The 12,567-nt window shown below is 45.6% G+C and overlaps 1 protein-coding gene across 1 annotated transcript in view; it reads right to left on the bottom strand.

The window, feature by feature from the left end:
• F9 (coagulation factor IX) overlaps nucleotides 1–12,567 on the bottom strand; it is a 331,867-nt gene that overhangs the window by 32,813 nt on the left and 286,487 nt on the right. The window contains exon 7 of the mRNA XM_086948464.1: nucleotides 4,510–4,627. Coding sequence (XP_086804590.1) covers nucleotides 4,510–4,627 — 118 coding nt within the window. The remainder of the gene's footprint in view (nucleotides 1–4,509; nucleotides 4,628–12,567) is intronic.

The raw sequence follows: 12,567 nt of genomic DNA, 5'->3' as shown, positions 1-12,567 counted from the left end.
AGGAAAATAACCTCCATACAATCATCCAAAGGGAAGAAATATAGAGTGGAAGTAATGGAAATAGAACTTAATATTCAGCGATCAGATGTACAGATACCAGTGTATGCGGTTGGACAAGAGTTGGGGCCTTCAAAAACCTTCCTGTAAAATCTTAGGCTGGAATTAGCTGGGGTGGTAGAAGAGAGATGGCGGAATAAGTGGTAAGCGAGACTACTCGCCTACTTTGCATATGGGGAAGAGTGTGGAAAACTCCTAGCTTGTAAAACTAAGAAAGATCAGGCAAGAAGTTTTATAGAAGTACTCAGGTGTAAAGCATCAGGAAATTCCCTTACGACCAGCGAAGAAATAGAAGTGGCCATTTGTAATCATTTTGAGAGGGTATATCAGGAGGGATTGGTAGTTATAGAGGAAGATATGAGGGAATGGTTAGATCAGGATGTCCCCCGTAGAATCAGTGAAAGTAGTGTTAAAAATATCAATAGCTATATTACAACTGGTGAGATCAGAAATGCAATAATGGCAGGGAAGTTGGGCAAGGGGTGGGTCTGGATGGACTACTGCTGAGCTACATAAAAGTTTGGGTAAGGTTCTCATCCCAGTAATGATGAAGCTGTTTTTAGACATCTTTGAAAAAGATAGTGAAATGCCACATGCTGGAATGAGGCCATAGTAACGCTGATTCTTAAACCAGGAAAACAGCCAAATGTTTGTGAATCGTACAGACCCATTATCAAATCTTTGCTAAACTTTTAGCAGAAATTTGAAATGGGGTGGTAGGTGATCTCCTACATGAGGATCAAAAAGGCTTTGTCAGGGGGAGCGGGATCCAAAATCTAACCTATAACCTCAGTGGAGCAATAGACATAGCAATGGTCCATAAAGCTCCCCTGGCCATCATTACCTTAGACGCCATGAAGGCCCTTGATAGAGTAAATTGGTCCTATCTTCAGAAAATAATAAGATTGTGCAATGTTGGGTAAGATCTTCTGTATGACCATAGAATTGATTTAGCAAACCCAACCAATTGGGTTCTGGTGAATGGGAATCTGTCTACATATCGAGCCCTTAGCTGTGAAGATTAGAAATTAAGATAAAATATCCCCCTTTAGGTATAATGGTTGGGAGAAAAAGGTGTCTCTATACGCCGACAATCTAATGGTGTATACTTCAGACTTGTCCGCCTCGCTCCTAATAATATATGATCTGACCGCTCAATTTGGGCGCATCTCAGGCTATGAAGTGAAAGAATCAAAAACAGAGATTATGGCCTGGAATATGAACTCATGTCAAGTGAGCACTAAAAACAAGATGAGATACGTAGGCATTAGGATCATGCAAAATGTCCATAAAATTTAAAAGGGTCAGGAAGGATGTCTGTAACTCACTATTGAGCTGGGTGCATCTACTGCTGACAATCATTGGAAGAGTAAATTTAATAAAAATTATGATCCTTCCTAAGCTCATTTTACTTTTCCAGAACATCCCTTTGGTTTTTAGAGAAGATTGGCTAGGATAAGTAGTTTTATCTGGGCCTCAAAATTCACGCGGATTGCATGGAAAAAGCTTTGCTGAAAGAAAGATAAGGGGGGCCTGTGTTTACCAGATTTGTCCTATTATGCCTGGGTTTTCCTCCTAAGAAATGGGAATATGCTTTTAAATGAAGAAGATGATTCAGACATTGGTAAAATGTTAATGTTGATGTTATCAGATGTGAAGGGGGAGGCAAGGTTTTATCTATGAATTTGGAGAGCCCAGATATTTTAAGAAGGTGTGTCTTAAGATTTTACATGGTCTAGCAATTACCTGCTGTAAAATCAGAAAGGAGATAAAACTCAGCTATTATAGTGCATTGGCACCAATATGGGATGCACCTGGCTCTCCAGAGTGGACCAAGGATAGTCTGGTGGCTCCTCTGAGGGAGGCAGGGCTGAGGTGTTGGAAACAACAAGTTGAAGATTGGACTTTACTTCCTTGGAATAAGTGGCTGGAGATAACAAGCAACCAAATTTCAAGGTTCAAATATCTACAGATGAAAAGTTTGTATCAAGTTGTCGGAGTAAACATTGGTGCTTCAAATCAGCTGGAGTCCATGCTTGCCTCCAAAGTTCAGAGAAAGAAAGAAGTGGCAAATCTTTTTTGGCTCTTGATGGACCTTTCGGATGGAGATTTCAGACTACCAACCGATATGTGGGGAAAGAGCTTGCCCGGGATGCACTTAGTAGAGTTATGGCAAGTATTTTTAAAATTCTGTACTCCACGGTGCATGCTGCAAATTTAAAGAGAAACCACTTTTTTTTGTCTACACAGGGCCTATTGGACACCCCTAAGGCTATCTATTGGGCAAGGGTGTCACTCTGAAATGCCAAAATGCAGCCAAGACAAGGTGGATGATATACATATGTTCCCGGAGTGTCCTGAGATTCAATGTTTCTGGGCAGATGTGAGTTGTTGCATGTCTATGATATTTGGAGTGGCATTTCACGTAAGCATAGCCTTTGTTTTCTTTGGGGTCCCGGCAAAATATGAGTCCATGTCTACTGATGTAAGAAAGCTGAGTTTTAATTAGATATTGCATGCTCGAAGAGAAATCTGTACAATTTGGATAAAAAAGTACCTCCGACTACGATAGATTGGATTACCTCTGTAAAACATACAATTAGACTAGATAGAGCATCAGTAAATAAAAAAAAAGATTTCTGGTCTCCAGCCGAAAATTGGCTTGAATCTGATTTGAATACAGTCCTAATAATATGCCTTTATACTGTGTTACTTCACTGCTCTGGCGGTTTCTGCAGACGGCCTTTGGCCGGAGCAAACCGTGATGGGAGAGGTTCTGTGTTTGTAAAGTGCACTGTCCTTGGTTTTAAACAATGCTCTCTGGTAGGTGCTGATCAAAGGGGGCCCCAGAGTCTTTCTGCTTTGTTTTTTCAAGGTGAATGAGGACTAAAGAAAACAAATTATGATAATAAAAAAAGAGCAACACCTCCATCACCATTTCCATGGGTCACAAACCTCAGGGGCACTACTTGGGGTTAGGATTCAGTTCAGCAAAAGCAGGTACGGGTTTCAAGGTCTCTGGAGCTTGTTATGTCCCCGTAGCTCACACAGGAGGCCATCCAACTATCCCTTTAGAGTCCCTCCAGTGGTCCTGGGTTCAAGGAGATGGTCCTCTCTTTCAAGCAGCAAAGCAGGCTTTAAGAAGCAGGTCAGGCATCTGGAGGCAAGGCAGGCCTCAGGCAGCAATGTAGTTTTCTGGTAGTAGCAGGTCAGTCCTCTGAAGAAAAAAATAGGCTGCAAGCAGTATGGATGCACTCTGGAGTATTAGGCAGTCCTTCAGTAGCCTTCCACAGCTCCAGGAGTGTACTGAAGACTGTTTCAGGTGGTCCAATATGTATACCTGGTGCCAACCTTTGAAATCGGGGACATCCTGGATAAACCCACATCTGGTTCACAAAAGTTATTTCCATTTCCTGCCTAGACTCCAAGAAGTAGCCAAAAGGCTAGTGTCAGGTTCATTTTTGTATGCTGAAGGTAAGTGCTTTGAAATGTAATTAGCGCAGTGAGCAACTCTGCCCTGAGATATCCTGTTGGGCTTGTCCATCTTGTCTACACCCAGTCCCCTTTGTCTCACTGTCAGGCTGGAATACACCAACCCCAACAACTGAGTCATTCACAGTTGTTACAAAAGATACTGGTAGAAGGCACGAATGGTTAGGAAAGGAAAATACCAACTTTCTAAAAGTAGCATTTCCAGAATTTGGACTTATAATCCAACTTTACCATTAAAGAGTGTCAATAGCATATTGCTATCTGCTTACATTCAAACGTTGTCCCTTATTAAATGTAGTAGGGTAACCACATATTAGTCAATGGGACAGATAGGACTTGCACTTAGTGAAAAATGACTTTAGGAATTTTTCACTAAACCAACATGCTCTATGTTTTAAATACGATGCATGCTGCCCTATGAGCCATTAGGGCCTACCTTAGGGGTGACTTAAATGCATTAAAATAAGGTTTAGGTCTGGAAAAGAGCTTATTTTTCCAGGTCGAAATGACATCTTAAAACTGTACTCCAGACTTCCGTAGCAGGCCTGAGACATGTTTTAAAAGGCTACTTTTGTGAGTTGCGCTCTGAGTGCTGCAGACTCACTAATGTAAGCCCTGGTATTTGTAGTACCATTTACTAGGGACTTACAAGTAAATTAGAGGTGCCAAATAGGTGTAGGTCAATGTTGCCATGTTTTAAGGAGAGAGTACAAGCACTTTAGCAGTAGTTAGTAGTGATTAAAAGCACAGAGGTATAAAGCCAACAAAAACAAATACTGCCAAACAGGAGGGTTGAAGGCAAGATTTTTGGGGGTATTCCACACCATGGATATTACATCTGATACCAAGTACACTCAAGTGTGAGTCGTTAAATCACTTAATACTAATATGTTTACATGGGAGAGCAAGCACACAACTGAAATGACATACTATATCATGGTTCAGGAACACATTACTCACCAACAACCACCTTAAACTCAGTTACTGTGGGAAAACAATGGGCTGCAGTTACAATCCACTTTTCACTAATGATGGATCCACCGCAAAACCCAACGCCGTCTTTATTGAGAAGATGGACCTACAGAAATGAGGAAGAAAAAGCACGAGTTTGAGAAGAACGTGAAGGTCATATGCCATGGCTAATAAATGGAAACCCTCCTTAAGCAGGAAAAGTCCACATTAGTATGTTGGTATATGATAACACTTAAGCAACAGAAATAGTCTTTGCTGGAAAGTTCAATAATCCATAATTTTTGATAAGACTGATCTTTCTTCCTTGACTTGTGCCATCATCATCCATCGCAAGTTGTGATTTTTGGATCAATTTTGAATGGAACTTTATTCTATCATATTATAAATAACTGGCATGTAAGTGTGGAGCCAAATACAGCTTAGACACTAGAGCACCTTTAATTTTCCACCCTGCAACTTGTTGTCTGTCACATTCTTAGGGTTTCCAGTCTTTACTTACTACTGTTATAAATTAATTTCTCAAGGATAGGTTATTAAATAACAAATCATTTTTATTAATGCTAAGTTTCAAGCTAAGGCACAACATTTGGGCACTCAATGTTTCTGCTTTAGCAAGGCATCATAAAGAGTGGGTTCAATGTGCCTAATAAGCAAATCATCAATGTGGTCTAATAGAAATCACAGAACGTTCAGTACTTTGTATTTCTACTCTCAAAATGCCACCATGAGGGTCCCCTGCAGTTGCTTGCGATTAAAATTGCTGCTGCCCCGGGATGTGTTTCCCTCCATTTTTATATCGAATTATTTTCTTTGGGTATGATGTTATTCAGCTCTAAAGGAGTATATTCAGGGAAAGGAAGAGTATGCTAAAATTGATTGTTGTGCTAATAAAATACTATTTAGAAAAATCTTAATACTAAAACCAAGCAGGTAACCTTGTCTAATATTAGACTGGTCTAATATAGGTAACTGGTTGGGTGGTTGCCCATGGTCTGCAACATAGCATTTGGGCAGATGGATTGTTTATTTAGGCGTCAGCTGAGTGACCTCATAATAGCAACTATCTTTTTGACTGGTTGATGAGAATGGGGACCAAGATGTTGTAATTTGGCAGTGATCGGGGTTAGCATTTAGCTGAAGCCATCTTGTTTTTGGCAGCCATCTTGTCTTCCATGTGCTCACAATGTGCTCTGTCCTTCCTTGCTGTCATTTTCTCCTGTACTCTGCGTCCCTGCGTCCCTGCCCCCCTGATACCCATTGGCCACCCCGCTCCCGCCTCCCAGCTGCTCATCCCTCCCTTTTCACCTCTTAAGGGGGCTGCACAGTGGCATAGGAGGGACCTTTGACCCTGCTTGCAGGCAGTTCGCTCCCCACGCCACCTCACAGCCGCCAGCTGCCTCGTTGCTCCTGCTGCCGCCGTCTCCCTGCTGCCGCCGCCGTCTCCCGCTCATTCGTTCCTGCCACTGTGTCCCACGGGCCCTTCCCCCTGATACCCATTGGCCAACCCGCTCCAGCCTCCAAGCTGCTCCTCCCTCCCTCTCCCCCTCTTATGGAGGTGGTGAGGGAGTGAGGCAGTGGTGCGCAGTGGCAGGCAGCCGCCTGCCGCTGGTGTGCCAAAGGCAAGCCCGTCTGCGCCTGTCCTCGCCTGGTCCGCGCCCAGCACCAAAACCCCTTGACCCAGCGAACGCCACAACACCACAGTCCACTATGACGCCAGTACCCTCTACTCACTCAACGCCGGCCAAAACCACACCTGCTTCCAAGCCACACCGAAACAGCCTCACAGAACCTTTCACCTGCCACACCTGCAGCTTTACCTGCGACAGAAGCACCAAACCTCCAAGGACCGGACCCAACCACCTCCGCTGCATACTCCTCAACACCCGCTCTGCACACAAAAACATGCCGTCAAGCTCTGGGATCTGCTCGACACCTCCGCCCCAGACGTGGCCTTCCTGACCGAGACCTGGTGGAACGACTCCTCGGTGCCCTACATCGCCATAGCCATCCCGGACGGCTACAAGATCACCCGCAGGGATCGCGCCAATGAAATCAGAGGAGGAATAGCCATCGTCCACAAGTCAACACGCAGACGACACTCTCAACAACGCCGAACACCTGCACTTCCGGATCCACACCGACCCCACCACCACCCTCAGAGGAACACTCATCTACAAGACTACACGGACCCCGAGCACAATTCAGCGACTCCATCGCCGACCTCGCCAGCACCCACACACTCGCCTCCATGGACTACTTCCTCCACGGGACCTGAATTTCCACCTCGAGAACAACAAGGATGCCAACTCTGCCACCCTGATCGACAACCTCACCAACCTTGACCTCAGACAACTCGTCACCGCACCCACCCACGCCGCTGGCCATACACTGGACCCCACCTTTTCCACAGGCACCCACGTCACCTTCGACCACACCATCGAACTCCACTGGACTGACCACCGCTGCATCCATTTTACCTTCAACAAACCAACCACTGCACCCAACAACTGCCTCACCACTGCTGGAGCAAAGTCACCGAAACCAGGTGATCACCACCCTCGCCCGGAACTCACCCACCGACCCCACCAACCCAGACGCCGCAGCCTGCACCCTCAGACAGTGGATGGACGACTGCACCAACACCCTCGCCCCACTCAAGAAGCCGTCCAACAACCGCACCAGCAAGAGAGCCACCTGGTTTACTGATGAGCTGCAGACCTCCAAACGCACCTGCCGGAAACTGGAGAAGATATGGCTCCACGAACGCACTCCGGGCAACCACGCAGCCCACAAGGATGCCACTAGCAGAAATCACCACCTCATCAAAATAGAGATCCTCCTTCAAAGTCCGCCTAGATAACAACGCACATGACAGCAAAGAGCTCTTCAGCATCTCAAAGGAACTCTCCAACCCCAGCGCCAACGCCAACAACATACCGCCCTCACAAGAACTCTGCAACTCACTAGTCATCTTCTTCCACCTCAAGATCACTGATATCCATGACAGCTTCAATACCATGACCACCCGACTACGCCTGACCCCACCCCCACTGTGAACACCACCAGCGCCTACCGCCTGACCTCCTGGACCAATGTCAACGACGATGAGACACGCAAGGTCATGAACTCCATCCACTCAGGATCTCCGTCAGACCCGTGCCCACACCACATATTCAACAAAACTGACGCTGCCATCGCACGCCAACTACGGAAGGTCATCAACATCTCCTTTGAAACAGTGACATTCCCGGAAAGCTGGAAACACGCCAAAATCAACGCCCTCAACAAGAAACCCAAGGCGGACCTCAAGAACTTCCGGCCCATCTCTCTGCTCCCGTTCCCGGCGAAGGTCATCGAGAAAATCGTTAACATGCAAGTGGCCCGCCACCTGGAAGACAGCAACATCTTGAACCCGTCCCAGTCCGGGCTCAGACGAAACCACAGCACCAAGACAGCCAACATCGCCGCCACAGACGACATCAGGCGCCAACTAGACAACGGCGAAACATCAGCCCTCATCCTCCTGGACCTGTCAGCCGCCTTCGACACTATCTGCTATCACACTCTAAAGGCACGCCTCCTAGAAGCCGGAATCCAAGAGAAGGCCCTTGACTGGACCATGTCCTTCCTCTCCGGCTGAACCCAGAGCTTCCTCCTCCCGCCCTTCTGATCCGAGACCACCGACATCATCTGCCGCATCCCCCAGGGCTCATCCCTCAGCCCGACGCTGTTCAATGTCTACATGGCCCCCCCGTACAAGTGGCCCACCAACACGACCTCTACATCATCTCCTACGCCGACGATGCCCAGCTCATCCTCTCCCTCACCAAGGACCTGCACTCTGCCAAAACCAACCTCCACGAGGGAATGAAGGCCATCGCCAGCTGAATGCAGATCAGCCGTCTGAAGCTGAACTCAAACAAGACAGACCCATCCCCTCAGCCTGGGATCACTCCTGGTGGCCGACCACAGTGGGAATAGCACCGACACCCACTGACCATGCACGCAACCTAGGATTAATCCTCGACTCCTCCCTCTCCATGTCTAAACAGGTCAACGCCATCTCCTCCTCCCTACAACACCCTCCGCATGCTCCGCAGGATCTACAAGTGGATCCTGACCGAAACAAGAAGAACAGTGACACAGGCCCTCGCCAGCAGCAGACTGGACTGCTGCAATGCACTCTATGCAGGAATCCCAGCCAAACACCTACGACAATTACAACGCATCCAAAATGCCTCTGCCCGACTGATCGTCAACGTCCCCCAACACAGCCACATCACCCTCCACCTGAAAGACCTACACTGGTTCCCCATCGACAAGAGAATCATCTTCAAGCTCTTCACCCACACACACAAAGCACTCCACAATGCCAGACCAGCCTACCTGAACAGCAGACTCAACTTCTACACCCGACCCGCCAGCTCCGCTCCGCCAGCCTCGCCCTCGCCGATGTCCCCCGCATCCAATGAACAACCTCCGGTGGCAGATCCTTCTCCTACCTCGCCGCCAAGACCTGGAACACCCTCCCTACCCACCTATGGCAGACTCAAGACCAACTCGCCTTCAGAAGACTCCTCAAGACCTGGCTCATCGAGCAGTATGTTATGTTATGTTATTTATATTTTTATAGCGCACAGCTGCCCCAGCAAAGGGGCGTCCTGGCGCTTTGACAGGCACTATAACATAACACACAAAAAAAGAAAGGGACAACTATTCGGAAATGGGAAACAAGAAGGTTTTAATCGCCTGCCTAAAGGCGAGCAAGTCATCAAGAGCTCGGATGCGCACCGGAAGAGAGTTCCATAACCCTGACGCGAGCACCCGAAAGGAACGGCCGCCCATTCTGCTCAATTTAAAACGGGGGCAAACTGCCAGGTGGAGCGCCTCAGATCTCAAAGATCTCAGAGGAATATAAGGAGTGAGTAAATTGGCAAGTGCCGGCGGCGAGGAAGATTTCAAAATTTTAAAGGCCAGGCACAGCGCTTTGAACTTAATCCGCTGTCTGACCGGAAGCCAGTGTAGGGCCACGATGGTACCAGACACGGAGCAATGTCTGGGAAGGCCCACAATGGCCCGTGCCGCGGCGTTTTGCACCCTTTGGAGCCTAGAGGCCTCCGCCTGATTCATCCCTAACATCAGTGAGCTGCCGTAGTCCAGCCGAGATAAAATTGATGCCTGGACCACAAGCTGTCTGGTAGGGGGATCAAAATACTTTAAGACCGGCCTTATGCCCCGCAGGATGCCATAACACGTGGCAGCCACCTTCTTGGTATGATCCATAAAAGTGAGCGCAGGGTCCAGCCAAATGCCTAGATTTTTCACTCCAGAGGCTGGAATCGGAGTGACGCCCAACTCTGGTGGCCACCACTGGTTTCCCCACAGCTCAGCGTGCTTCCCTAATACCAACACCTCAGTTTTGGTGGCATTCAACTGAAGGCAGTAGCGGCACCCCCTCCCCTCAGCGCCTTGAGACCCTCACTGGTAAGTAGTGCGCTTTACAAGTACTCTGATTGATTGATTGATTGATTGATTGATTATGGGCAGACTATATTTAGGTTCTGCTAATCTGCACTTGCGCAGAAGACACTGCAATGGTTCACATATGTCTTAGTCTGTAACTGTCAGGGTATTTTTACCGTAATTAGCAAACTGCTAAGCTCCGCCCTACTGTTAACTGTTCATTTCTGTAAAGACCTTTTATGTATGTAAACCTTCTCTTCTGTACTTGTACCACCTTCTTCTGAGCCCATGTGTGGGTATAAAAGGACCATGTTCCTTCTGTTCAGTGTGCTTCTTCATACACTACCGAAGGATGTTGTGTGAATGTAGTTCCACCTCTTGAGGTTAATAAAAGTACTTTGTTTTATATTTTAGTTTCCGTGCCAACTTCTATTCTATTGGTCTGAGGACTTGTGCAGAGAAGTGTGAACCCCTAGCACTGGTAGGCCTGGCTGAGGCTCACCACGACAAAGATATAGCAAACATATTGGATAAGACGGATTTAAATAAGGTAAATTCTCTTTTAGTGAGGAAAAATGGAAATTGCTCAAAGTACAGGAATAAAACTCCCACTGTTTTCTGTAAATAAAACTTCACAATTAAACATTCAAAACGCAGATTTATTTAGTCTATGCTCTGTCCTTTTGTCACACAAGTTGATGCTGGGCAATGCAAAAGCGTATTTGGGATATACAAAGCCATGCAATGCATAATTTGGATTGCATTGTATTGCTTTGTAAAGTAATATAACAAAATGCAACGGATTGCGTTTTATCAGTGGAGCATGGGCGTTCCTGTGCATTCACACGTGGATTTCACCTAATTCCAGACTTACTAAGGTTTGTAAAGCTTGAATTGCATGAAATTGATACTCCTACCTCAGAGAGACATAGCAAGGTGAAGTACATATACATATCATTGTTGCTTCCCCTTTCGATGCATGATGCATTTTGCATCATGCATATAAAGAGGACAATGTCTCCCTGTATTTTTTACGCAGGAAGTTATCCCTTCCTGCACAAAAACAATCCTGCCTGTAAAGCAGGCACCCTTGCAGGAAGTCCCAAGGATGTCTACGTTGGTGCTTGGAAGCCCCCTTGCGCCAGCACTGTAATAGCACTGAAGCACTCCATATCTTTGTAAATACGGCTATATTCTCTTCAGCTCTCTCCCATTCATGCAATGCAGCTCAGCAATTTGCCTTGCTGCACAGTCTTGCATGAATTATATCAGATATGCATCTTAACAACAAAACATCAATTTCACAAGTATGCTCAATGAAAAGGACTTTGCAAATTGTAACATTTGCAAAGTTTTCAGATGAATTTGGGAAAGTGTGCAGATGCAGGTGATTACTCACGCATGAAAAGCTTTGCTCTTGTTTTATTTTCACACCGATATGTATGTATGTGGTGGGTGGACTGTGTTTATGATAAATAATACTTCAATAAAGCTCAAAATACCTTCAGCTGAAATTTTTCACAAATGTCTATGGTTCGAAGGTTTGCATGAGTGGTGCCACATCACTGCCCCAACTAACGCAGGTACCCCTCTTGCTTATCAGTTGGGTTCAGTTCACACATCTTTATTCTGCATTTGCCATAAAAGCATATACAAATCTCCAAATTCAATTTAGTTGTACACAATCTGCATGCTGAGATTCCCAGCAGGCAGAATTAATAAATTACATACGAGGGGTAATGATATAGTCTACAGTCATTTCTCATAAACTAAGACAGTAACTAACAATCAGCTAGATTCATCAAAGAGCCGTTTTGCGAGTCCTTAATAGCTATTATTAAGGAATAGCTATTAAGGACTTGCAAAACGGGATTCATGTAGGAATCGCTAAATAAATTGTGATTCCTACACATTCCTTATTTGCGATTAGCAAATTGCTAATCGCAAATAAGGAATAACTCCCCATTCATTCCGATGGGCCTAAAGGCCCATCGGAATGAATGGGGAGTATTCCTTATTTTCGATTAGCAATTTGCTAATTGCAAATAAGATAGCGATTTCAAGGGTGCCAGGGTTGTCCAAAGGACACCCTGTAGCACCCCTGAAATGCAGATTTACACAGGTGTTGCGCACACAGATGTCCAAATGACATGTGTGTGTGTAACATGCAATAGAGAAAAATGCACTAAAGTGCATTTTTCTATTTTTTCACAATTTTCCAAGAAGTAGAACTTCGTGGTAAATAGCGGGCAAATATTGCGAATTCGCAATTTAAAATTGGTTAATGAATTGCATTTAAGGAATCTCTAATAGAGATTCCTTAAATGCAATTCCTCGCAAATATGCAATTTCGCAAATAGCAATTTTTGCATTTGGGATGATTAATCCCAAATGCAAAAATTGCGCTCGCAAAGGGCCAGATTCTCAGAATCCGTCCCTTTGCGAGCGCAATTTCCTTTCATGAATCTAGCTGTGAGTCATTTTAAAAGTAGTTCCTGGTGTATCAAAAATTTAACAATAAATGTTTGGAATCTATTAAATACAATCCTTAAAAAAAAAAATCATACAATTTTCTGATTTCTA

This window comes from Lissotriton vulgaris, unplaced genomic scaffold, assembly GCF_964263255.1.
Source record: "Lissotriton vulgaris unplaced genomic scaffold, aLisVul1.2 SCAFFOLD_1480, whole genome shotgun sequence".
NCBI classification, from domain to species: Eukaryota; Metazoa; Chordata; class Amphibia; order Caudata; family Salamandridae; genus Lissotriton; species Lissotriton vulgaris.
This window is presented reverse-complemented; position numbering and strand designations above follow the sequence as displayed.